We start from the raw sequence: 25,316 nt of genomic DNA, 5'->3' as shown, positions 1-25,316 counted from the left end.
AAAGTAAAACTTTAATATGTAATATTCTTTGCCTTAAACAGTGTACTTGCATTCTCGAATGATTTATAGCACACACACTGTGCTTCAGGATTACTTCTGAACTGTCAGGGTTTTGTAAATGAGAATCTATTCGCAGGCGGCTGTCCAAGGATCAATTAAAGAAATTTGTATTCAGATCGCAGACGTACCAAAGAGCGGATCTGGTTAAACCAATTAATGCTTTAGAGTGGCTTCTCAAATGAAAGTGTTTCGTGTCCACCTGTGGAGGCCAAATGTCTGCCAGTCCTCATTATTTATCCCGAGTGTTTGAGTCCATAAAACGGTTTGACCATTAAAAGAACATTCTGTGAAGATCTCAAGGCTTTGAAATACTCTGCTGGTTAGGGGTCTCCAGTTACCTGGAAATGTAATTACTACGCTGTATGATTATCCAGAAAGGCTTAAATTAAAAAGCGATTTACCAACAAATTTCTGTAATTTAGCGAATCAAAATGGTACATCATGTCTCAGTGAGTTTGCCTGCTGAACACTGTTCAGTTTCTGGCTGACGGGAGCAGATAAAGCTCGAGGATGCTGAGCGCCACCATTTGTTGGTTAGTGACACTACAGCGTATGAATGAGAAGAGATTATGAACCGTGAAAATCGAACAAAATGCACTGAAATTAAATCAGTTCAGGATGAATGTGGGGTCCCTAAATACACAGACAATTTCATCCCTCCTTTGAGATTTTTATTTGTAAGATTCCAGGTTTTACAAATATATACTTTTCACTTACAAAGTCAAATTATTTACAAACCCATCCGTATGTAGGCATACAAAAAACATTAAAATCTAGAGGAGGGGGTCGCACATAATTCTTCACAATCATAATGTATCACCATTCAATTTTACAGGAAGCTTGACGTCTGAGAGAGAGCATTTTACAGGCCCTTTGGAATCACAACACTTGGGTTCTTCGGTGAAACTCTTGAAAAAAACGAGAAGAGATGCTGAACAAGAACTCAAGAGAGAAAACCCCTTCATCTCCTCTGAGTGTGAAATCACATCAGCCGGATCTCCAGCAGACCAACTGACCGTCTGATAATCTCACAGTGAGTTTACAGAGAATTCAGGATTGCAATCTCACAGAAACATCCAGGTCACATTTCACTCCAAAACTCAGGGAATCAAATATTGCTTAGTTGTGTTGATATTATTTTCATTCAGAATTCTTGTTGTGATCTCTTATATGATTCCCATTCCAGTAAATCATGATTCACAAAAATATTGGATTGTGTTTAGATTACAGTAAGAGTTTCGAAAAAAGTGATTGTGCTTCATTGCACCATGGTGCCAAATATCAGTTCTTATTATTTATACTTTTATGGTGAATTGTGACCTAGAGTGATTCTCAGGAGGACTCCTGTGGTTTGACCACAGCCATCTGTGTGTGTGTTAAAGAGAGAGATGCTCAATCATCTGGTTCGGTTACACACTCTTCCACAATCTCACGCAGGTTGGGGTTCTCCATTGCGGCGGCCACGCGCTCCTTATCATTGATCTGTTTGTTTACTGCGAAAGGAAAACAGTGAAGCTTTTAAGAGATAAAACACCATCTTAATCTTACAGACACAACGTCCCTGCAAGACGATGGCAACAATACAGATATAAACTGTGCATTTGGGTCATCTTGCCTGATATTTTAAGACCTAAAACAAGCAGTGTTTCATGTACAGGACATATTTGTGTGTTTATGTTTTATTGTTTATGCAGTCAATGAACATCTATAACCGCATTGTTAGGATCTGTCCTTTTGCACAATAATGTTGTTTTCTGCTGTGTTGCACATGAATAGCCTCAATCTAGACCCTCAACATTTTCTGACGGTTAAGAGCCTACTTTCGCTTAGCATTGGTGGACAAACAAAAATACTTCCTTTTTAAGAGTGCTCTATGTTTCACAATATTCCTGAAAAGGGCCGGCTTTTAAAAGCGCAGCACAGCACAATAAATAGACAGAAATTGTTTTAATGACCACTCACTGTCTTCCTCGGTCGAATGCATTCCCTCCGTTATGTAAATCTCCAGCTGGAAGAAGAAAGCAAGAGAGAAAATCTGATCAGAGGCCAGAGATCAACGGCGAAACAACATAACAGAACACAGAGAGCACAGACAACAGCACTGTCTCTTTCATTTAACAGGCTTTAATCAACATGACATCTCATTAAAAACTCACACGCCACCAACACAGACACTGGTTACTCTTTCAGATCGTTCCAATTTCACACGACCAAAAATAAATAGACCAAACATCTGAGTAATCAAAGGGGATCTTGAGCATCTCCACAACCTTAACCCTAACAAGGTTTTTGCTTTCAACAATGCGGACGTACCTTGTGTTTGAACGGCAAGCAGCGCTGCAGTTTCACTTGTAAGCAAAGACCTGCAGAAACACAACAGGTTAGACGTTTCTCATGTAATGAGCGGTTCAACTCTTCAAAGGTCCCAGCGATAGGACCCGTCTCATGAGATCGTGAAAACAGAACAATGAGGGCGTGTTTACAATTCAACATTCACAGATTGACTCCTACATCAGGTGACCTTAAATCTGATCTAATATTTTAAACTTTTACTTTTAAGGTAATTCAGTGCTTGTGTGATCTGTGCGTTATGATAATGCTGCGGACAGGAAAGGAAGAAAGAATAAACGCAAACAATAAAATGCAATTAAGCATATAATTGTGCTTACAGTAGAGAGGACTTATCAACGTTTAGAGAGAAGATAAAACATTTCCCATGTTGTTTACTGTGGGCAATAAAAAAAGTCTGCACAACAAATACATTAGTAAGATTATATTAGGAAATCTCTAAAGAAAATACAGTCTCAAACAAACGTCTTCAATTACATTTCATTCTATTCATGCCAAATCTGTTGCTTGCAGAGCTCAATATTTGGAATGAATCCCACAGTTCCCTGTTAGAAGAGCCCACTTCTACATGCTGTGAATCGAAATGATTAAGTATATTTATTTATTTACAAGCTTTGCTATTAAATATCTGAATTAACATGCAGACGGCAACGCTGAACTTCTGCCATTAACACAACCTCTGATCCAAACAGCTTTATAATGAAGAGCTCCAGACACCATCAGAGCTCATGAGAGCATTTCATTATGCTGATGTGAGAGAGAAGTGGAAATACCACAGTATCGCTCCTTCACCCCTGCGCACATGCATTTCTCTGTGCTGTCAAGATGCATTAAACATGATGTGTAGAGCAATTGACTATAGGGCTGTTAATAGTATTTAAAGATGTCATGCAATCTGTCCATGTTGTTGACATTTACCTAATTTGGAGAGTTTCTACCAAGACACACAAAACATAAATGAACAAGCCTTGAAGTTAACAACAAAAGACAAGAAACTCCAATGATAATGGAATAATATATCAAAGTGTCTTGTTTAAATGAGTTATTAACGCAAGGGCATTGTGTGTTATCTGAGAGATGCAGTTTTGTGTGTCAGTTGTGGGTTTGTCTTATCTCTCACACACACACACCTATCAGAGTGGCCAGAGAGCAATGTGGTACAGTCGGAGAAAACTTGATGATTATCAGATATTCATCGTCACCGAGCTCCTGGACCTCCACACACTTTTCTGTCACCACGTCGAGTTCCTCAAGAGTGTTGGGCTTCTCTGGATCACGAATCGTTCGAATCACATCTGTGAAAGTACACGCAAACAACGTCACACCGCTGCCCACATACCACAGTTTTACTATAGTACATCATGGGAGAATAATAATGTACTTGATATACCATGATACACTGTACTTTGACATACACAGCGATAGTGTTAGATTACCTTATATGTATAATATGGTAATAACATGGTATTTCAAAAAATACCCTGGTATTACCATGATACTATGGTAATTTCTCTAATTTAATGGCAGTGCTGGCAAATACCAGTTATACATAGGGTTTTACCTTACTTTTTACCTCACTATGCCATGATTTTACCTTAATATACCTTGATTTTATTTCAATGTACTGTAATTATACTTAATTTAACCATGATTTTACCTCACTGTACCATCATTTTATATCAGTGTGGCATAATATAACCTCACTGAACCATGATTTTACCTCACTGTACCATGATTTTATATCAGTGTGGCATAATATAACCTCACTGAACCATGATTTTACCTCACTGTACCATCATTTTATATCAGTGTGGCATAATATAACCTCACTGAACCATGATTTTACCTCACTGTACCATGATTTTATATCAGTGTGGCATAATATAACCTCACTGAACCATGATTTTACCTCACTGTACCATGATTTTATATCAGTGTGGCATAATATAACCTCACTGAACCATGATTTTACCTCACTGTACCATCATTTTATATCAGTGTGGCATAATATAACCTCACTGAACCATGATTTTACCTCACTGTACCATGATTTTGCATCAGTGTGGCATAATATTACCTGACTATACCATGATTTTACCTCACTGAACCATAATTTTACATCAGTGTGGCATAATATAACCTCACTGAACCATGATTTTACCTCACTGTACCATAATTTTACATCAGTGTGGCATAATATAACCTCACTGAACCATGATTTTACCTCACTGTACCATGATTTTGCATCAGTGTGGCATAATATTACCTGACTATACCATGATTTTACCTCACTGAACCATAATTTTACATCAGTGTGGCATAATATAACCTCACTGAACCATGATTTTACCTCACTGTACCATGATTTTGCATCAGTGTGGCATAATATTACCTGACTATACCATGATTTTACCTCAGTGTACCATAATTTTACATCAGTGTGGCATAATATTACCTCACTGAACCATGATTTTACCTCACTGTACCATCATTTTACATCAGTGTGGCATAATATAACCTCACTGAACCATGATTGTACCTCACTGTACCATAATTTTACCCCAGTGTACCATGATTTTACATCAGTGTGGTATAATATTACCTCACTAAACCATGATTTTACACCAGTGTACCCTTATTTTACCACACTGTACCATGGCATAACCTCACTGCACCATGATTTACCTCAGTGTGGTATTATAGTGCCATTCTCAACCATGATTTTACCTCACTGTACTATGATTATACACCAGAGTACCATAATTCTACCTCACTGTACCACAATTTTACATAAGTGTGTAATGTATTACCTCACTAAACCATGATTATACCCCTGTGTACCATGGTATAGCCTCGCTGAACCATGATTTTAACGCAGTGTGTTACGGTATTGCACACCTCACACGCTCTCACGGTTTTACCTCGGTTTATTAGGATGAAAGCTCTCTAAACCATTATTATTGCACATTACTGGACCATATCACCTAACGTTAACTGAAGAACGATTTTACCTCACAGTTAAATCCGGAACCGCGGCAGTTTTATAAGGTGACGTATATTACGTCACGGAGTTTTATGAGTGAATTTTCCTCATACCGTAAACTTCCAGCGCTTTCTCCTCCATCTTTTTGCTCCTGTTATCATTTGTCAACGGCCAGACTCGGTTTAACAGTCCGGACAGTAGATCCATGACCCTGACCGGTCCATCACTGACCTGCGCATGCGCGTTTGCTCCTCAGCCCTTCCGCCTGCACGGAGAGGACGAGAGCAATCGACTGTCGAACAGACACGTATCGAGGAACGCAGTGTTTATTTTATTTCATTGAGAAGAAAAAGCTTTTAATTGACAAAATAGATCTTAAGTATTTCTTTTACAATCAGAGTTTTTCTTGTGGCGAACTAGGGATTCGAAGAGTTCTGTTTTTGATTGGTCGCGCCTTTTCTCCTCCGTTACATGATGATCACGTGAAAGTCAGCTGGACGATTGTTTAGTTCATGCTGTTCATATTATGAACTCAAGGCAAATGTTTTTCATTTCTTTAGAGGGGTAAATACATAATAATTTATTGATAGTTTGATGCTTAGGTGTTTAAAATGAATTGTGTAGTTTGTTCGCGCACACATGTAGGAAACGGGCTGTTAAAGGGTTCATTTCACTTCCGTGTCTGACTTTGAGTGAGTTCGGGTTTGTTCAGCATGTTAAAGGTGTTAAACAGGACTGATGTTGAGGGGGCACTGGAGGTGGATTTACTGCTGTCTGATCATGATCTGTGTGACAGTGTTCAGATCAGACTGGCTAAAGGCCGGTCAGTCATGTGTTGTTTGGATACTGAGAGTAAACTGAGGATTAAAGACATCACTGACAGCAGTGGATCAGTGCACAGACTGCAGGAGTCTTACACAGAGTGAGTTTATAATAAATGATTATTTTATATTATCAATGTTTCAAAAGTTTTCTAGTCACACATATATATAAATATCACTGAACTGCAGTTTACATATTGTGATTTTGTATATAGTGCATGCACATGTGCTTATGTTCATTTACAAAATAACATCTATGCTTGTATTAGGTATATAAGAGAAAAAAGTGTAAGAAATATAAATGATATAGTGTGAATTTCACAACTACATTTTTAGGGCTGTCAAACAGGAATAACAGAATAACAGGATGTGTTTACATGACATGTCTGTGTACTGTGTGTATTCATTTTGTATTTATAAACACATAGATGCATATATTTAAGAAAATTATCAAATGTGATAAACATTTATTTGGATATAATTTCAATTATTGGTACATATAAGTAAACAAATTTTTTATGTTTATGTTTTTGTGTTCCTAAATACAAAATCAATATGCACTGTACACAGACATATAATATGTAAACACGACTTTTATTCTGGAAGCGATCGATTAATCGTTTGACAGTCTTTTTAAACAAAATATTCACGGATATTTGTAGATTTGTGGATTTGATTTCTGGAGAATGTAGTCATGCAGTCATCAATCTCTGTTTTGTAGTTTTTGTTGGGAAGATCTGTCGGAGCACGACAGACAAGATGTCAACCCAAAGCTGCTGACCGTGGACTCTCAGTGCAGTCTGAGACTTTATGGGATAGATCCAAACGGTCAAGTGTCTCTCGTGTGTGAGAGCCCTTCAGATACTTTACTGGAGTCTGTCAAAGACAACCATTCAGGTGAGACTAAAACCACACGCATCATTAAGCCCTGAATTACAACATGCAAGCTTTCGGTTTAAACGTCTCAATTTCTCCAAACGTTCTCCACAGATGTGTCAGAGCTGACGACTGTGAGACTGCTGTCCTTTAAGGATGGCCGTTGTGTGCTGCTGGTGAACTCTAGCGTTGTGCTGCAGATCCGGTGGACGGAAGACTCCTCACACCTGGAGCCGCTGTCCAGCTGTTGGCTCGGTTTACCTCCTCAGACGCAGGACGAGTGTGTGGATTGTCATGTCTGCCGCGGAATGCTGTTCGTTCTGTTCGGTTCTGGAGTCACATGTATCCTTTATGTAACCTGTGATGAGATATCTGTGTAGACAATACTGAATATTTTACATTATACTACTGTCATAGTCCCTTTAACTGAAGAGTCAGATGTGTTCGACAGCACTGATGGGAAACTCATGGCGACTGTGGATTTTCCTGCGTACTGCGGTGTGAAACAGACAGATGCAGACTTCTCTCCACCCGTAACCTTCTGTCTTTTCCAGATCTCACACGATCTCAACACCGCCGTGACCGTCACCTGCCACAACCAAGCGCTTGCAGTTGACCTGAATGACTACTTCCGGTACGGTGTTGATTTGTGTTCTGGAGAAGATAGTTTGGAATGACATGAGGGTGAATAAATCATTTTGGGATGTGTGCTGGTGTTACAGGAGGAGAGTAAATTCCCCACAATGAAATGCACATTTCTTACTCCATTCTGCTGTAAAACACCCATCGTCCAATCAGATCCCAGTTGCTGGAATCAAGTCCCGCCCACTTATTTATCATTGATTGCAAATGCTGTTTTGTCCTGACTCTAGATCTCTTCTTGCCCATCTCAGGGTGTTTCCAGATCACCTTTGTTGTCGTGCGGCCCCTGATCGTCCGCTCGTCAAGCCTGTGGAATCATGGGACCACGACAGCCTTTTAAGCTCCGCCCACAGCCTGTCAGTTCTGGACACGCCGTTCCAAACAGACAGGTACAACTTTGCGCCTAAGCTTTCCGTTGTCATCTTTATTTTCTTCTAGAGAAAATAATATCACTGTGACTGATTTCAGGTCGTGGGAGTCTCGTCTGTCTTCCCTGTACATCCGTTCCAAAGCACCGGCGCGTCCCGCTCACAGGTTACCCTGGTACAAAGAGTTCCCCCACGTGGAGTGCCGTCGGGCATCGGCCACTGCCAAACTCTCCCAGCCCTCTGTGAAGCCAGGGGGTGCTGTGAAGTGTTTTGACGTGGCGGAGGGAGCTACAGCAGCGATGCTGACCGTCTCCGAGTTCTCCGCCGTGGTCTCGTTCGTCTCCCCGGGGAACACAGCTCTGGCGTACTGGGACCTGGAGGGTGAAAGTGTCACATACCATCGCACAGAGACCCCTGCTGTACCCGTCCAGCGCTCGGATGAGGAACACCAGTGTCTGTTACTGAAGGGTGAGGTGGTTTTACACACCTGGGCGACATTAGTCTGGAATTTCATCTGGTATAAAGTTGACGTGTGTTGTAGGGTCTGGTCTGTCTGCCGTTTTGTTCTGCGTGACCCAAGAGGAACTTTTAAACAGGCTGATGGTTTTTGGCACGGCTGGTATGGTCGACTCGCTGTGCCATCTGAACGCCTGGGGACGCTGTTCGATCCCCATACACGCTCTTCAGGTACTCTTATTTATTATTTTACCATCATTGCAGTGGCTTATTGCATTAAAAAAAATGCAACTCCTCGAAGACGATGAGATTTCAAAACAATCATTTCCGTGCATTTTCCCTTTTAGGCCGGACTGAAGAACCACCAGCTGGACACGGTCGATTTCTTTCTGAAGAGTAAAGAGAACATCTTGAGTCCGACGTCCGGGTTCGTTCTGCCCGATCAAGCGTCCGCCATCTCCAGTCAAACCCAGCTGAGGAGTAAGACGTCCGCTTTAATAAGATCTTCAGATGACCTCCTCCGTTCTCAGATCAATTAGTCTCTTTCATTGGCGTGAGCGTTAAATGTTCTTCTGAAGTTTCCTGTTAGATCTCAGTCATTACCAGAGAGATAAGATCAAGTAAATGTGAAGCCAGAGTTTGTCATGAAGGTCAAAACGCCGTAATGGAGTGAATTTCATCAACACACAAGCCTCACATTTCACTCGTAATTGGTTTGAAAATAGCCTTCACTTGTATTTATTTCCTTTTTTTCTTTTGAAATTTTTAGAGACGTTGAACATTAAGGTATTTTAATTAAGATTCTTGCACATTCAGATTTCTATTTGTATTGAGACGTGTGCATGTGTGTTTCAGATATTCACGCTCTGCGTCCGGCGCTGGATCTTCTGCGCTCAGCGATTCAAGACACGCACACCGAAGCTCAGAGCAGACAGTTCTGCGAACAATTACTGAGCATCACGCTGACCTTCCTCAACACACAGACCAGAGTCCTCCTCACCGGAACACATGGTAACGCAAACACACACGGTTTCTTCGTGTATTCAGTCCACATGCCACGCTAATTCACTTCCCATGTTTCCTGAGTGGTTTTTAAAATAAAGTTTGCTTGTTTTATAGAGCTGGATGTCCACCTGCAGGAGTGCGTGCAGATTTTAGACGGCTACATTTCAGACCTACGGGGTTACATGAAGAAAATTCCATGGCCAGACGGGGGCGCCGCTGAAACGCCTGCGTGTCCTCACACCCCGACGACTGATGCAGCTACAGAGCGGGAGTGGCAGTCGATGTCTGATGAGGTCAGTCGAAGTCTCTATCGCCATCTTTGTTTGAAACATGAAATTGGAGGTTATTAACATACTAATCTTTCTGCGGTTTAAGAGCAGTGTTACTCTGAAAAAGTAATGAATTACAAGCTACTAATTAGATTTACTTATCGTGATTTATCGCATCCAGAATATAATGTTGTGTTTATGTTACTTATGTCGGTATACTGTGCTAACTTTGTATTTGTGAACACGCACACATAAATGAATTTATTTAAGAAAAATATAACGATTAATAAAAGTTTATTTAGAATTTCAATTATTTGTAAACATAAATAGATACAATATTTATATACAAATATTTCTTAACTATATAGACAAGTATGTGTATGTTTTGTTTTTATAAATACAAATTAATATGCACCGTACACAGATGTATATTATGTAAACACAAACTGTTATTCTGGATTCGATTTATCAAGATTAATCGTTTGACAGCCATACTAATTACATATTCAATAGTGTAATTAGATTACTGTACAAACTCCAAAAAGTATTAAATAAACACAGTTTATTTGTATATAAATGTCTTCTCATTAATAAAGCGAAGATCCATTTCACACATGTTTGTGTTTGTTTCAGGAAGTGGTTCAGCGTGCTGTATTGAGCAGACGGATTCCACACGTGCAGGCTTTCCTGCGCAGACGCCGTTCTGTTGAATGCAGTCTGGAGGATGTCAGGACGACAGGACTGCGATGCGTCTTCACCTGTCTCACTCGCAGAGACCTGCAGACGGCCCAGACGCTGCTCGCTAACATGGTACATGTTAGATTATCAATACACTAGACTCTGTCAAACAACGCTGTGAATCCAATGTTTGGGTCTAAACCTTAATCCAGGAGATTTGTCAAAACTGCAAGCTTTTTATTTTGAGATCGATTTTGTACGTACGTTTTGTAAAATGAAGTAGAACTGACGAGCTGTGTGTTTCAGGGCTTTAATGTGAAGGAGCAGCTTCACAGTATCTGTGTTCACACTGCTGATCGGGATCTAAGGGCGTTCATGGTGAGTCGGTCCTAAAGAGTAAAGCCACTTAAAGACGGGTGACAGACTTTCTGAAACCTGAGAGAATTTAAAGGGAAAGTTCAACGATAAATGAGGATTCTGTATGACTTTTTTCCTCTGAAGAACACAAAAGAAGATATTTTGAAGAATGACCATTAAAAAAAACAATATTGAAACCCATTGTCTTCCATTGTATGAACACTAAACACTGAGACATTTCTCAAAATATCTTCTTTTGTGTTCCACTAATTGAAAGAGTCACATACACAAATGAAGGTATATAAAGAATGACGGTTTGTATTTTTGGGTGGACTGTCGCTTTAAAGTAACAATCATACACATCATTTACTCAAGCACTTTTCAATTCAAACCTGTATGACTTTCTTTCGCAAAACACAAAAGAAGCTATTTTGAAAAATGGACGTTGCCTTGGCTGTCCGTTAACCAACTTTCTTCAAAATATCTTCTTTTGTGTTCTGTGGAAGAAAGTAATACAGGTTTGAAATGACAAGAGGGTGAGTACTCTTTTATTTTTGCGTGAGCTTTCCCTTTAAAGTCTAGAGAATCATGTGTAGTGCGTTACTTTGATTTGAACAATTGCTTTCTGGAAGGGACAGTTCAATACACAGTTACAGATGTTTTGGTTGTTTATCTCAGGTTGAAGAGCTTCAGAGGCAGAGCTACCTGTCAACTGGGGAGGTGAAGCAGGTTGAGTTCATTAAAACCATCGAGACTTTGTGCTCGACGCCCGCGACAAGATGCTCGAACCCTATGAACACCAGCAGGTGATGTCACACCATTTTTCAATCATTTAATTTTAAATCACAGGTTGACATCAATCATGTTTCCTTGTGTTTTCCGTTCAGAGTTCTGCAGATGACCCGGTCGGATCCAGAGAGCAGAAGACTTCTGGAGGAGATGGTACAAGATCCAGCGCAGTCCTCCTCAAGGTCCTTACTGGATTGTGTGCGTCTGGACTGGATCAGATACTGGGACACAGACGCACAGAGTTCAGTTCTTCTGTCCAGACTGCAGGACTCCAGTCAGTGTGACTTTATATTAGTGTATTGAAATATTCTTTGTATTCTGTGACCTCCTTTATCCTTCATTTGGAGATGGTGCTTTCATCCATGTTCTTGTTTTTATTTCAGCTCTTGCTTCGTGTGATGCTGTCACGCTCTGGTCGTATCTCACCTCTCTTCACGATTGGGGTCGAGTCAGCGCATGGGTCTGCAGTATGACTGCGAGAGAAACGGAGACCACCGCTGCCCCCCGCTGGCCTGCGCTGACACCACACATCATCAACAGCTACAGCCACTGCGGAGAATACATGCGCAATCAAATCCTGGACCTGCTCGCTCCGTGAGAGACGTTCTCCCGATCACTTCTCAAATGCCACACACCATCAAAACATCTCATATGAGTTTTCTTCGCGTTTGCTTTCAGGCAGGGCCTGTTTGTCCAGTCGGAGATGGAGGACTTTGAGCAGTTGCTATGGCGACTGGGTCAAGCTGGAGGAGTGATGCGGGATGGGAGCGGTCCCCCCGTCCCACAATTCCTCTCTTCACAGGGCCAAGAGTTTCACCAGCGCTTCATTCTGCACTGTCTGGAGAACACTCTTCAATATCTGCTCTACACCTACCTGGAGCACTACAGGTGAGACACGCATTATCAAAAGAGTTTCAATCACAACAAATATCATCCACCCAAGGAGGAGAACCTGATCTCTTCTCCTCAGGTTAACTCCCGGGAATTGTCCGGTTCTGGACGACAGGAACTTGTTTGAAAGTTTCCCCTGGTTTGAAATGTTGCTGAAGTTACAGAGGATCCCCAGAGACCTCCAAGGTGAGATCGTTTTTCCAAGTTGCTTTTTTGAACATTTTATAAAGATGGATCTGTCTATTTGAGGGTTTTTTTGGGTCACTGATATCTGCTCATGTTTGTGTTCAGATCCGGAGCGGGTGTTCCGGGCGAGTCTGACGGGAGCTCAGGTTCTGTTGCCCGGCAGTCAAGCGAGCATTAGCAGCATGTTACTGGAGGGTCACAGTCTGCTCGCCCTCTCTACAATCATGTTCAGACCCGGCGGCATTGACCAGGTCAGATTCTAAACCTCTAATTTCAAACATAATTACATTTTACTTTGAAATTAAAAAGATCATGTGGCCTGCAGGCGATGCGAGAGGGAGAGAGAGGGCAGGACCCCTTGAGTCGTGTGGACCCTCAGCTGTTGAGAATGGCTCTGAGTGCATATCCGAAACTCAAAACGGCTCTTTTCCCTCAGATCGGTCCCCGCGGGGCCTCCTGTGATATATCCCTCTATCATCTCATGCAGGTGTGTCTCTTCATCTATCTTTTATTTGATCATGTGTTATGCACTGAAAGTCCGGGCGTTTCTGCGCTTAGGGTGTCTGTTGTGATTATATTTTCATGATTTTAATAGTTTTTCCTAACGGTTCTGGACACTTAATTTAAATAAAAAGCTGAAGACCTCAGGTGAACTCAGCGAAACCCAGAACTTTCCTCTTCAATTAAATGAGAGTCCTACAGAAACACTGAACGTTCATTACCAATTACAGCCAGAATCATCGGACGTGTCTGTGTTTTGTTCTTAAAATAACAATTCATTTAATATTTATAGTAATATGAAAATATTATTTTAATATTCAGTTAAATTTAAACTACTCAATCAGATATTGATTCTTTGCGCAAAACGTTTTTTTATGTTGTTGCTGCTGAAACCGTCAATAGTATAGTTTAAAGTCTGGTTCACTATGCCCGCGAATATTCGGAACGAATGTTTGTCACAGGAATGCGCTACAACAAATACAATAGGTTCATATGAATCTATTGCGTGCGTTTAATATCACTACGAAAAGCGAACGTTTTTTTTCGCACGACGAATAAACTATCGACCAATGACATCTGCACTTTACGTCAAGTGCCAGGAGCCGCTGCTGTTACACAAATGGGCCACAAGGTTGTGCTAAAGCACCGAAAACTGACTGCAAAGTCACCAGCAGTAAACACGTAAATGTTAGAGTATAAAAATGTAATTGATGAGTGTGATTTTGCTTTGGCCACAATCCCACAACGCCCATTTGGAAGAAGAATTTGCTGTATTGCAAATTAAAAGATGTTTGAATTGGTCATTAGTTAAATAATGTCAGAGTTTTGACTGTTCGTTGAATAGGAGTTAAGAGCGTTTTGTGTAAAACCCAACCGTAGCAGAACCTCACAATCCCTTGAGAAAGAAACTCAAAGAAAGATCAAAGTAATTGCTGGACTGTGCAGATTTTAATGCGTTTATCTGGGAAATAGAAAACGACCCACCATCCGAGATACAGAATTTCATTTGAGCTCTGTGTGTTTGTGTGTGTGTTTGTGTGTGTGTGTGTGTGTTTGTGTGTGTTCAGTCTTTGCAGCCATTGGATCCTTCCAGACTCTTCAGTTGGCAGTCGGGGAACGTTGCGGGCGGCACCGGTGGGTATTAACACAACACAAAATTTGCTCAACAATGTCGAGAAAGTGTCACAGATGAAACTCTGGATTCTGGCCTGGCTGGTATATCACCACATGTTCAGATGCCATCGATTCTGGACCCATTTGCGATTGAACTACTATTTTCCAGAAACATCCTCCGAGCCGCCTCATTTCTCCAGCCCTCATCTGGTCAACAGATACGCCCTCATTGAGAACCTGGACTACCTGTATTACCTGAGCCAGAGGCGCCCGGCGTTCGCCTACGGGGTTTTTCTCACACAACATCTGGTGAACTGCAGTAACGTAAAGTCACAGTGAGTAAAACACACTCACACGTAAACATAAATCCAGTTTTTAAATCTCAGCTCCTGATTGGTCTGTCTCCTCAGGTTGTCTCAAGCCGTGGAGCAGGTCTTCTCTTTAGCTCTGTTGAACTTCAGCTCCGCCTCCGTGACCGCGGCATGTGTGTGTTTCTGCGAGCTGCTAGGCGAGTGTAGTCTCAAACTGAGGGTGGATCTGAAAGCGCTCAACCTCATCCTTAAACTCTGGAGCCGGAACTTTGAGGATGGAGCCGAAGCCTCGTTCAGACAGATGCTCGGTAAGAGACAACATCTTTTGTTTGATTTGAGGAAGCTATTAGGATTCATTTCACAGTTCTTGTCAGTGATTTCATCTGTTTGTTTTTTTTCTCTGTAGTTGAAATGGCCGGTAAGCTGGTATCCGATGAGAAACACGCGGCTCAGGAGCTCTTGGTCCACCTGGAGGAGGCAGTCAGAGATGCTCTGGAGAAGAAAGGCGTCAGTCGGTCAGTGTTTGGCCTTCAGTGGGAAAACTTTTGTGTATAAAGTGTTTGAAAATCTTTTTAGAGGTTGTTGTTGGATACGAGTTGGGCTGTGTGATATAGTGTACTTAAAAGTCCCAGTGAAATAAAAAATAACAACGCCTATTTTTTTCATGAAATATTACTGCGTTTCTTGTAAATAGTTTATCAATATGGGTCATTCTCTTCTTAAAATGTGTGTGCCCTAAAATCTGAAAATGCGCTTCCTTCCTGCAATGACTATCCATCCAAAGTGTGGTATGTTTGACGGCTTGGGCGGAGCATCTGTTAACTCCTCCCCTTCAACTCTCAGTCTGCTCCCAGTTCCATTTTAAAATGCAACGGGTGTTTAAAGACATCCAATCAAATCGCAAAGACAGACAAAGCCACGCCCACTATTTTTATCCTTCGAAATTCCATTTCATTTGCAAATGTGTCGAAATACGGAAGTAAAACGATGGCAACTTCGCAATTGACTTTAAAATTTTAATTGCGACATATTTCAAATTTTGATAATGAGCCAAATCTTCTTCTTTTTGCATTTGATCTAGAACGATGAAGAAAGTGCGTCTCATTCACTAATAATTGTGTAGATTTTTCGTCACATTTTTTTCCCCCACATCTCATTTTCTGTCGTCAATTTGATAATGTTGCGTTATGCTTTCGTTTTACTTGCGAAACAAAAATAGAGCGAAATTGCCCTCTGTGCTGTCTTTAACACATCAATCTCCATTTTCAACAATATTCTATACATGTTATTTTACATTTTTAATACGCTATATATTGTCCAGCTCTAAACACAAGGTTATGTTTAGCACGCGAAACACAATATTTAAATGTAGAATGTTTTGCGTTTGTTAACTACATTTGTTTTATTGTTTGTGCGTGTCAGGTCATCATACGAGGCAGCGCAGGATTGGGCTCTTCCTGTGAAGTTCTGTCATCTCCACGCCCTGCCGCTAAGCTCCGCCTACCCTCAGGACTGTGCGTGTGACGGACAGTGGATCAACTTTCTGTTGTTTGTACAGTTACACAGTTATCCTCCCCAACAGGTGTGTGCGCTTACAGATTATTCTTCCATATGATTATTTATGCATTGCATTAAACTCTTTGTTCTGCGCAGGTGAGATCTTTGGCTGCCGGTTTCAGTCCGGCTCTTCAGGCTCACATCTATTTGGCGTTTCAAGACCTCCCGGCCATAAACTCTCATACGGGTTTGGAGGAGCAGGGGGCGGTCAGAGACGACAACCCAGAAGCTTCTGGAGAGCTGTTTCAGGTTCTGCTGAAGAGTCAAGAGAAAGCCAGTCCCTGGAGATATCTGCTGTCTGAATCCGTCCGTCATCACAGTCCTGCGCTCTCCGTACTCGCCGCCTGCCATCAGGTTTGTGGCGATCACTGAAGAAGTAATTCAGACATCGAGCCGGTTTAATAACTTTCGTGTATTTGGACAGGGTGCAGAACTGCTTCAGTGTCTCTGCGTTTGGATACTGACGTCCGTAGAGAACGAGATCTCAGATGAGGCCACCGCTCACATCGACGAGAACCCCAGTCATCACGTGTGGAACCTCCATGACCTCTCCATCTTATGGAAGACCCTCCTCCACGGGAGCAAGATCAGGCCTCTGATTCGTGGATTCCAGCTGTTTCAGAGGGTAGGACGAGACCGTATCGATGATAACAAATGATAACTGTTGACATATATTCAATGTTTTTTTTGTGACAGGAGTCTCCGCTGATTTACATGTTGAACATGTATGAACTCTGTTACGACTACAAAGATTATCAGAGAGGCAAAGACAAACTCCTGCATTTCCAGAAATGTCTGCTGAACGTAAGATTTACTTAAACAATTAATTATTACATTACAGGATGAAAAAATGAGTACCGTGACCCTGTTCATTTACTGGAAAGATTTGAGATGAATTTTTCAATTTAAGTGTGCTTTATTGGCGTCTCAAAATGTATTCCCAAAGCATTTGCAGCTAGACTCAACTCTCAACTCAACTTTATTTATATAGCACTTTTTACAATTGTCATTGTTACAAAGCAGCTGTATACAAATACAGCTAGACTGCATACAAATATGTACAAATAGACCAAAAATTATTACATTAAAAGATACTTATTCAGTTAAAAGACACTAATTCAATTGAAGATAATAATATAATTATTTAATTAAGAGAACCATTTAAATTAAGTTTTTTAATTTAAATAAAATAATAATTTTACAGTAGTTTGACGTATTCAATTAAATCAAATCAAATTAAAATATACTTAATAAATTGAAGATAATAATATAATTATTTAATGAAGAGAATCATTCAATTTCACTTCTTTAAGTAAAATAAAATCATATTTTTACAGTAGTTTGACGTATTAAATGAAATCAAATCAAATTAAAATATACTAAATAAATTGACGATATTAATATAATTATGTAATTAAGAAAATCTTTTTATTTTAAATATTATTTTTAATATTTAAAATAAAATACAGTAGATCAATGTATTAAATGAAATTAAAAGATAGTAATATAATTATTTAATTAATATAATAATTCAATTAAAATATAATAAAAAATAAATTTAGATTTATGTATGAACTGCAAACTTTGACTATTATGGATTATGGATATGTATTATTAATGTATGGAAATATATAAACATAGAAATAAAGATTCATATAATTTGATCTACATATGTCTGAAGATAAATTCTCTCTCTCTCAGTTGCGGAGCAGCAGTGTCGTGTTAAGCTGTGACGTTCTGCCGGTCCAGTGGGTGGAGTCTCAAGCGTCGGTTCTTCTGTTGGTTCTCCTGAAGCAGAGCAGAACTCAATACGAGCTCAGACGTCTCCTTCAGCTGCTGGTGGACATGGAGCGTCTTCTCAAATCCAACGGTGACTGACACCTCCCGCTAAAACCCTTTCCCTTCATAAACTGTTTTACTTCATTTCCTCTCGTCTTGTTTGTTCAGGTCCAGACTTTAAGAAGCTCAGTCAGTTGAGTCAGGTGCTCTCAGATACGCCCGTCCCGCTGTCTCCGTGTCTCCTGGAGGATTATTCCACCTCCACTCTGCAGGGGGAGTGCAGGAAGATGTTGGAACAGCTGCAGGACATGGGACTCTTCACGCAGGCCAGGAAAGTTGCGCAGTTGGCCGAGCTGCCCGTCGACTGCCTGATTATAAATGAGGTTCGTCAGTTAATCATAACATAGACCATCTAAAAGTCTTAAAGGTACAGTTTCAAAATCCACCTAGTCCAGTCGTTTCATTCTAGAGATCAGAAATCAAAGAGAAAATAAATGATTGAGTTGTTTGGTTTCCGTCTCAAAGCTCTTGCGAGATCTGTCCGCTCTCAAAGCCAAGCGTCAATGGGACAGACAGGAAACCCGTCTGGGGTTCTGGAGGAAGTGTCATCATCAGCTGAAAACGGATTGTGTCAATCCTGAGACGGCCTGCCAGTTCTTTCTGTCTCAGGCTGAGGTGAAGATTCATGTTGTAATGTCTTGTTCTGGTCAAATATGACCTTTAAAAGGGATGGGTTACCCAAAACATTTTTACATAATTTTACTCATTCACTCGTGTCAATGACTTCCATTATATGGACACAAAACCACTGAGATATTTCTCAAAATATCTTCTCACATAAGAAAGAGTCACATATAGATTTACAACCACTTGAGGATGAATAAATAATGACTGAATTTCTATTTTTGGGTGAAGGATCCCCTTAAGGCTTGTTCAAACAGAGCTCTCTAAATAGGTGATCCGTCCCTTTAAATGGTGTCACCAAACCAAACCCTGTTATCTCTCATCAGGAGCCCTTGCAGTCGGATTCAGAGGTCATTCAACTTCAAGAACGCTGTCTTCTGCTGGGTCTGGCGGGTCATTGGCTGTCCTGCCGTGAGTCTCCGCTGCCCGTCCTGCGTCTGGCACAGCTGGAGAAGCGTCAGTGGGAATATCGCATCCGATGGCTGGTCCTCCGCACGGCTCTAGAACGAGAGAGTTTGTTCGCTCCATCCGCGCTCTCGGAAGATTCCTTCGAAAACCTCCTGAAAGAGTTTTCCTTTTCCAAAATGGCCGTCGTAAACGACCAGATGCATCTGAGTCTGGAAGGTCTTCCGGCGAGCGAAGACGACTGCGAGCTGTCCGAACAGGACCGTAAGGCTCTGAGCGCTCTTGTTGGCCAGTTGCTGGACGAAGGGAGCGTGAACGAAGCGAGTCGAGTGTGTCGATACTTCGGCTCGTTTCACAGAGACGTGTGGCTGGTTCTGAGGTGTCGCGGGTTGGCGTGTGGAGAGCTGCAGCCGGGACTGGTGGAGCTTCAGAGTCCGGATGGAGATTCTAAACGCAGTTTGCCATTATGTGAGAGACGATTCTGCTTTCTGTTTTCATTTTTGAAACTAAAAATGGGTGCAGTCTTAATTTGGGATGTAATGGTTCACCGTGAGCCGGTTAAATATTGATTATAATATGTGACGATTCAGGCCGGTTGAGATGTTATTTGAATCACAATACATGTTTTTAACAGCAGGGGCCGACAAACTTGGAAAATGTGGATCATGCGGTTATTTCTTAACTGTAAAAGTCTCAGACTTTTGTATATTCATTTTTTATTTGATTTGGAGTTTGTTTTAAAATTGCAGTTTAGTTTTGTTATGAAACATACAATACAGTTTTAATTTACAAAGAAACATGCAGCATTTGAGAAATAATACAAGGGCAGTTGTTCATCTCTAATTTGTCTCAACTTATTTAGTAAATAAATTGTTTCGTGAGATCAGTAGCGTGAATCACATCGAGAGTGAATCGTAACATCTTAATACAAAAAGTGTTTCCAGAATTTGCATGTTAAGGTTGGGATCTGTTTTAATATTACTGTAAGTTTTTCTTTTTATATCTACAGGCATTTAAGCTTGAACTCTATTTGCTTATTTCCTGAAGTCTCTTCTGTTTCAGCTCCCAGTATGAGCAGTCTGTCGTCATTTGTGGTGGTTTCATCTCCTGAAGATCCGGTCTTGGTTCAACTCAAACATCTGGTGGATCAGTGCTGTCACGGCAAGAGTTACTGCAAACAGGTTCTCAGTCTCTACGAGCTTTCAAAGGTACACGTCGTCTCAGATTAAATCTCTATAATATCTCAATTATTTTATCAAAGAGATTCAATGAGAGCAGAAGGAAATTTATCTGCATCTCCTGAAAAAAAACCGTCTGTCATTTGAATATGAGAAGAGATGTCATCAATGTGTCAAACTGAGCTTTGTCTCGATATTATTGAAGACCTAAATATCAACTACATCTACATTCATGAGAATCATCTTTTGGAGGAACATCTGAGACTTCAATGCTTCAATAAAAGCTATTATAAGAGCATTTTTTTCAAGTAACACAAGACAAATTGTCTCTCTCGGTCAGGAGCTGCAGTGCACATACGCAGAGATCTCGTCTGAAGAACCCGAGGCGGTTCTGCGGAAGGTTCTTCTGTCTAAGCAGTCGGATCGCGGTAAGAAAGCTCAAGCGTTCATCAGTGTTCAGGGTCTGCGCTCGGATGCCGTGGCTCAGCTCATATCTTCAGCTGTGGTGGACGGTCTGCTCAGCTCATCTCAAGAGGGACAAACAGGTGATGGGTTTGTTACCTGAAGGTGCATCACCGTTATGTTTTGTATCATTAGGTGTTATTAAAACAAAGTCTTTAGGAGAGCGTCTCATGTACGGGCCGGTGGACAGCAGGGAGGAGTTCATTCAACTCGCCAAACTGTGTGGAGATCCAAACCTGGTGGGAAGCAAACTGCTGGAGATCATCTCCACTGTTCCTCTGTCAGAGCTCAGCTGCAGTGAGTGCACACGCACGGTTACCCATAATCCTCTGGTGTGTTCATTGACTGTCACAAATGCGGTGTTTGATTTTATCATGCGTCTCTGCAGCTGTTGAGATCTTGATCTTAGCTCACGATTGCTTCAGTCTCACCTGTAACATGGAGGGTATCGTGAGGGTCCTGCAGGCGGCCAGACACCTGAGTCACACACACCTGGCACACGGCGAAGGATACGGACTGCTGGTCAGTAACATCACATCTCAAATCATCACATCATCTCATAATAATACTTTAAATACTTTATGGCAAACTAATACAAGCCCAAATCTGGCAAATAGTGTAAAGCTGTCTTGAGAAATTGTGTGCAATATTTTAATGGTTTTTTATTACAGAGTTATAATAGATCTGTTTTTAGTTGTATTTAAGTTTAATTTATAAATAATTTATATTCATATTTTAGTTTCAGTTTAGTATTATTTATTTTAATAGTTTAGTTTTTATATTCATTGTATTTAAATGTTAAGCAATTTTGTTTTATGCTTTTGTCATATTTTAATTTAATTTAATATTTTGGTTTTTATGTTAATTTAATTTTAATATTCAGCTATTTTGTCATTAGATTTTTGTCTTTTTATTTGTTTATTTTTTATATTGCTTTATGATTTTAATTAATATTATCCAGGGTTAAGTTTAGTTTATTTATTTTCAGTTCATATTTTGTGTGCCTCTTAAATTTTACGTTTATGGCAGAGGGGACATTTCTGTTTTTCATTTAGTTACAATTTTTAAATACTATTTAGGCTTATATTTGATTTGATTTTAATTACCTGAAATGTTTTAATAGATGAAATAACCCTGCTTATCTTTAGGGTTCATGTAAATGTTTTCATCCGTCTCCACAGGTGCGTCTGCTCACAGGTATCGGCAGGTACAATGACATGACGTATATCTTTGACCTGCTGCATCAGAACCATCGGTTTGAGATGCTGCTGAGGAAGAAAGTGGAATCGGTGAGATTTAAATGATCTTGAGAAAGTAAATGACGTGATGTCTCTGAAGTAACATTGTGTGTGTGTGTGTGTGTGTGTGTGTGTGTGCGTGTGCAGAACGTCAGACTGAAGACGGCTTTGTTGGATTACATCAAGCGTTGTCTGCCGGGGGACAGCGAGAAGCACAACATGGTCGCTCTGTGTTTCAGCATGTGCCGTGAGATCGGAGAAAACCACGAGGCCGCTGCGAGAACACAGCTGAAGATCATCGAATCCCAGCCGTGGGGTGAGTTTATTGTGATTGTATATTTTTTTTTAATTTTTAAATTGTTTTGGTTGTGTTTATTCAACTTTCATTTTATGTCTCATGTTTTGTGGAGAGCAGCGATCACTGGAGATCTGAAGAACACTTTAGTGAAGGTTCTGACTTTACTGAAAGATGCAGCTGAGAGCTACTCAAAGGTATTTCTTAACATTAAACTTTGAACCGGATCTCTTTTTATACACGCGATTATTTAATTTGATTTCACTCCTAAACATCTCAGGATTATGTGTAGTTTATTGTCTTTCTGGGCTATTTAACCGTTTCATTTTATGTTACTTTAACTCTTTTATTAACCCTTTTATTATTTAATTTAATTTTTTACTTCTTTATTAAATTACATTTTATTTTATTTAATATCTTTGATCTCTGAAGTGGCTATATTTGTGTGTCACAGGACTCGTGTGTGCGTCAGGCCGTTAAATGTGTTAAAATGGCCAAACTGGTGACTCTTCAGTTGCATTTCTTGAATCACGGACAAGAGCTGCGTGTCATCAATCTGAAGCCGTCTGAACTCCAGAGCGCCATTGTTTCCTTACCGCGCTGTTACCAGGTATTACCTGAAAAACATTCTCTCTGTGTCTTACAATCGTAATGTAATATATTATATCTTAAAATATAATATAGCATTGATGTGTATTTATATAGATGTCATTTACAGTACATAATTCTACAGTATTATTCATTATAAATCCCTGTATATAATTCATCCCTCGAATCTGATTTACATTTTTATCCAAGTTGATTCATTTTATCAGTATGTGTGTTGTCTTAAACCCACAATCTTTGCTATTTACCCACCAGTTCTAGCAGTTGAGCTACAGGAACACCAAATACAGATTTAAAACAACATGAGGGTGTTTTAATAAAAAAATCATTTTTGACAGAAATGTTTATGCCCTCAGCCACAACCTGAATTATTATGCATGTTGACATTTACAGAAAAAAAGGACATTTATAAAGGCCCACAGCAACATTTAAACTCATTCAGTGACCTGTGAAGTTAGTTGGCTGTGTTTCTTTCGGCAGGCGTTCGTGTTGGCCGAAGCGTACGACCACAGCCCGGACTGGGCGGAGGTTCTGTTTCAAAAGATCATTCTGAACGGTGAATTCGGCTACCTGGAGGAGTTTAAACGCCACAGATCGCTGCCCACCAGCCTGTTCGAGGAGATCTCGAAAAAGTAAGCCGAGTTAATAAATGCGGTCTGATCTCATATTTGTGTTTCCTATTTAAGAGATTTATAAATCTACTCTTGATGTGTGATGTGTGAAAACGTGCAGTTCGGTCATTTTGCCTTTTTATTCTGCAGAATGTTGCATCACAAGCCACCGGCGAGTTCCAGTCAGAATCTGAAGAGGCTTTTGTCTCACTGCGAGGATGTTTACACGCATTATAAACTCGCGTACGAGCACAAGTTTCTCGATGTGGCAAACATGCTGCTTCAAGACTCCAAAACCAACGGCTTTCTGAACGACAGACTCGGCACTTAATACACAAACACATCTATAAGAGTTCTCAACTTTACTTTAGCCACGACTGAATCTGATTTAGTAAAAATACTTTACTAAACCTTTAAATGTATGTATTTTGCACTCTGCAGTATTTGTACTGAAAAACTGTTTACAGTGACTGTCAACGTTTGTGTATTAAACGTTCAGAGGATTTTCATCTGGTGTGTGAATTGACCGTCACGCAGAGATTCATTCTGTCATAAAACAAACAATGGTTTCTGAGGTTTACCCCATCACTGCGGATTTACAGCCGATGTTTGGGTGGCGTGAGACCTTGGTGTGTTTGATGGAGATGATTTTTGCTGGTCGATAGGAAGCAATGAGTGAACATCACCTCTAGATGCTCCACACGCCTCACAATAATGCTTAAATCATCCACAAATTTGACTACTTCTGTGACCAGAGCTTCTGTTCAGAAGATTTTAAACCGCTCTCTTGGCAGACGAATAACTTCTGTGTTAAAGCAGCTGATGCTGTTTTATAAATGTTTGCATTTGCCAGTTCTGTAATAAATGAGAAATTTATATTATAGTTAAGAATAGAAAAGGCAAGAATTGAATTGGCTCTGAAGACATTAATAAAATCATTTAACCTCTCCACACGACGGCTGTTTGGTCCAATAAAACTAATGTGCTCTCCTAATGGACTCTTAAACAGATGTTAGAGCCTTATAAAACTCTAGTACAGTAAGCAATACAATTATTTTCAAATTCGCAAAGAGAAATCTCAGATTTATTATGTTTAATGGCGTATTAGTGCCTGTTATGTTTGTTTTATCAATGCGTGTTTTTCACATCTTGCGTTCATCTCAGGTCAGGTGGATGTTTACACTCAGGCATTTACTCTTTAAAGTCTGAATGCCATTTATGAATACAATTATGAGAGCTGTAACATAATATCAAATCATAGAAATGTGTCGAACAATTTTTAGTTCCCCAAAACCCAAAAAGAATCATTTCTTTCTGACATTGTATAGTCTTTTGTGTAACGGAGAGGTTTTGTGGATATAATGTTCTTTGTGGAACCGAACAAAGAACTTTTAAGAGCCTTTTGTTAAGAGTGTTCATTGTACTTATTGCTTAAATCCAAGCTACTTGATTTCCTATTTTACAATTGTAATGTAATATAGTGACATTCAGAAGTTATTGTATGTGTTAACTAAGAGTGTAAATGCTTTATGAATAAATGAATGCTTGAAAGAATGTGGTTTTATAGTCAGGTTTACATTCACGAGTAATTTTTCTTGGTTAGAGAAGCTTAAGCAAAAAAACTGAAAATGTGTAAAAGAAACTACACAAATTTTACGCAACAGACAAAACTGCAGATAGCCTACAAACACACATACAAACGCGACAAGTTCTGCGGCAAGTTTGTTTGAAATAAATCTGATGGATGCATGTGTTGTTTTGCGTTGTACATGTCACAGATCATTTGGGTTTATTGCAGTGTTAAAGTGGGGGTGTACCGTGCGTGTTTCCCCGCTGTGCGTCGCGT

General features: G+C 40.2%; 2 protein-coding genes across 2 annotated transcripts; one reads left to right on the top strand and one right to left on the bottom strand.

Annotated features, from left to right (window-relative positions):
• Positions 1-716: 716 nt before the first annotated feature.
• ciao2a (cytosolic iron-sulfur assembly component 2A) lies at positions 717-5,638 on the bottom strand. The gene is made up of 5 exons (XM_056739155.1): positions 5,506-5,638; positions 3,540-3,704; positions 2,374-2,423; positions 2,023-2,068; positions 717-1,553 (listed from the first exon to the last, which is right to left on the bottom strand). Exons 1-5 carry the CDS (start codon positions 5,597-5,599, stop codon positions 1,453-1,455), a joined length of 456 nt encoding a protein of 151 aa, XP_056595133.1. The 5' UTR covers positions 5,600-5,638; the 3' UTR covers positions 717-1,452.
• Positions 5,639-5,880: 242 nt separating this feature from the next.
• Positions 5,881-24,426, top strand: spg11 (SPG11 vesicle trafficking associated, spatacsin). The gene is made up of 41 exons (XM_056739144.1): positions 5,881-6,314; positions 6,935-7,110; positions 7,204-7,431; positions 7,528-7,723; positions 7,983-8,120; positions 8,200-8,567; positions 8,641-8,786; positions 8,903-9,035; positions 9,411-9,566; positions 9,675-9,853; positions 10,463-10,639; positions 10,814-10,885; positions 11,543-11,670; positions 11,752-11,927; positions 12,037-12,247; positions 12,332-12,541; positions 12,624-12,730; positions 12,836-12,981; positions 13,056-13,217; positions 14,299-14,365; positions 14,514-14,679; positions 14,755-14,963; positions 15,062-15,170; positions 16,078-16,237; positions 16,309-16,566; positions 16,637-16,837; positions 16,909-17,016; positions 17,914-18,082; positions 18,160-18,374; positions 18,517-18,666; positions 19,002-19,548; positions 20,143-20,288; positions 20,599-20,803; positions 20,880-21,017; positions 21,109-21,242; positions 21,902-22,009; positions 22,106-22,274; positions 22,374-22,450; positions 22,708-22,863; positions 23,340-23,491; positions 23,621-24,426. The coding sequence occupies exons 1-41, from the start codon at positions 6,106-6,108 to the stop codon at positions 23,799-23,801; spliced, it is 7,143 nt and encodes a 2,380-aa protein (XP_056595122.1). The 5' UTR covers positions 5,881-6,105; the 3' UTR covers positions 23,802-24,426.
• The last annotated feature ends 890 nt before the right edge of the window (positions 24,427-25,316 follow it).

Source organism: Triplophysa dalaica, chromosome 24 (genome assembly GCF_015846415.1).
Source record: "Triplophysa dalaica isolate WHDGS20190420 chromosome 24, ASM1584641v1, whole genome shotgun sequence".
NCBI classification, from domain to species: Eukaryota; Metazoa; Chordata; class Actinopteri; order Cypriniformes; family Nemacheilidae; genus Triplophysa; species Triplophysa dalaica.
Note: the sequence above shows the minus strand (reverse complement) of the source record. Positions and strands in the feature narration are given on the sequence as shown.

What these genes read in the sequence shown, in the direction of transcription:
- ciao2a (XM_056739155.1), bottom strand. Translation starts at nt 5,599, where the DNA reads ATGGATCTACTGTCCGGACTGTTAAACCGAGTCTGGCCGTTGACAAAT. An exon ending in GCTTGCCGTTCAAACACAAG is followed by an intron (nt 2,069 to 2,373) that starts GTACGTCCGCAT and finishes TTCTTCTTCCAG; the next exon opens with CTGGAGATTTACATAACGGA. An exon ending in GCATTCGACCGAGGAAGACA is followed by an intron (nt 1,554 to 2,022) that starts GTGAGTGGTCAT and finishes TTCCTTTCGCAG; the next exon opens with TAAACAAACAGATCAATGAT.
- spg11 (XM_056739144.1), top strand. Translation starts at nt 6,106, where the DNA reads ATGTTAAAGGTGTTAAACAGGACTGATGTTGAGGGGGCACTGGAGGTG. An exon ending in CTCGTTCAGACAGATGCTCG is followed by an intron (nt 14,964 to 15,061) that starts GTAAGAGACAAC and finishes TTTTCTCTGTAG; the next exon opens with TTGAAATGGCCGGTAAGCTG. An exon ending in CAGCTGAGAGCTACTCAAAG is followed by an intron (nt 22,451 to 22,707) that starts GTATTTCTTAAC and finishes TGTGTGTCACAG; the next exon opens with GACTCGTGTGTGCGTCAGGC.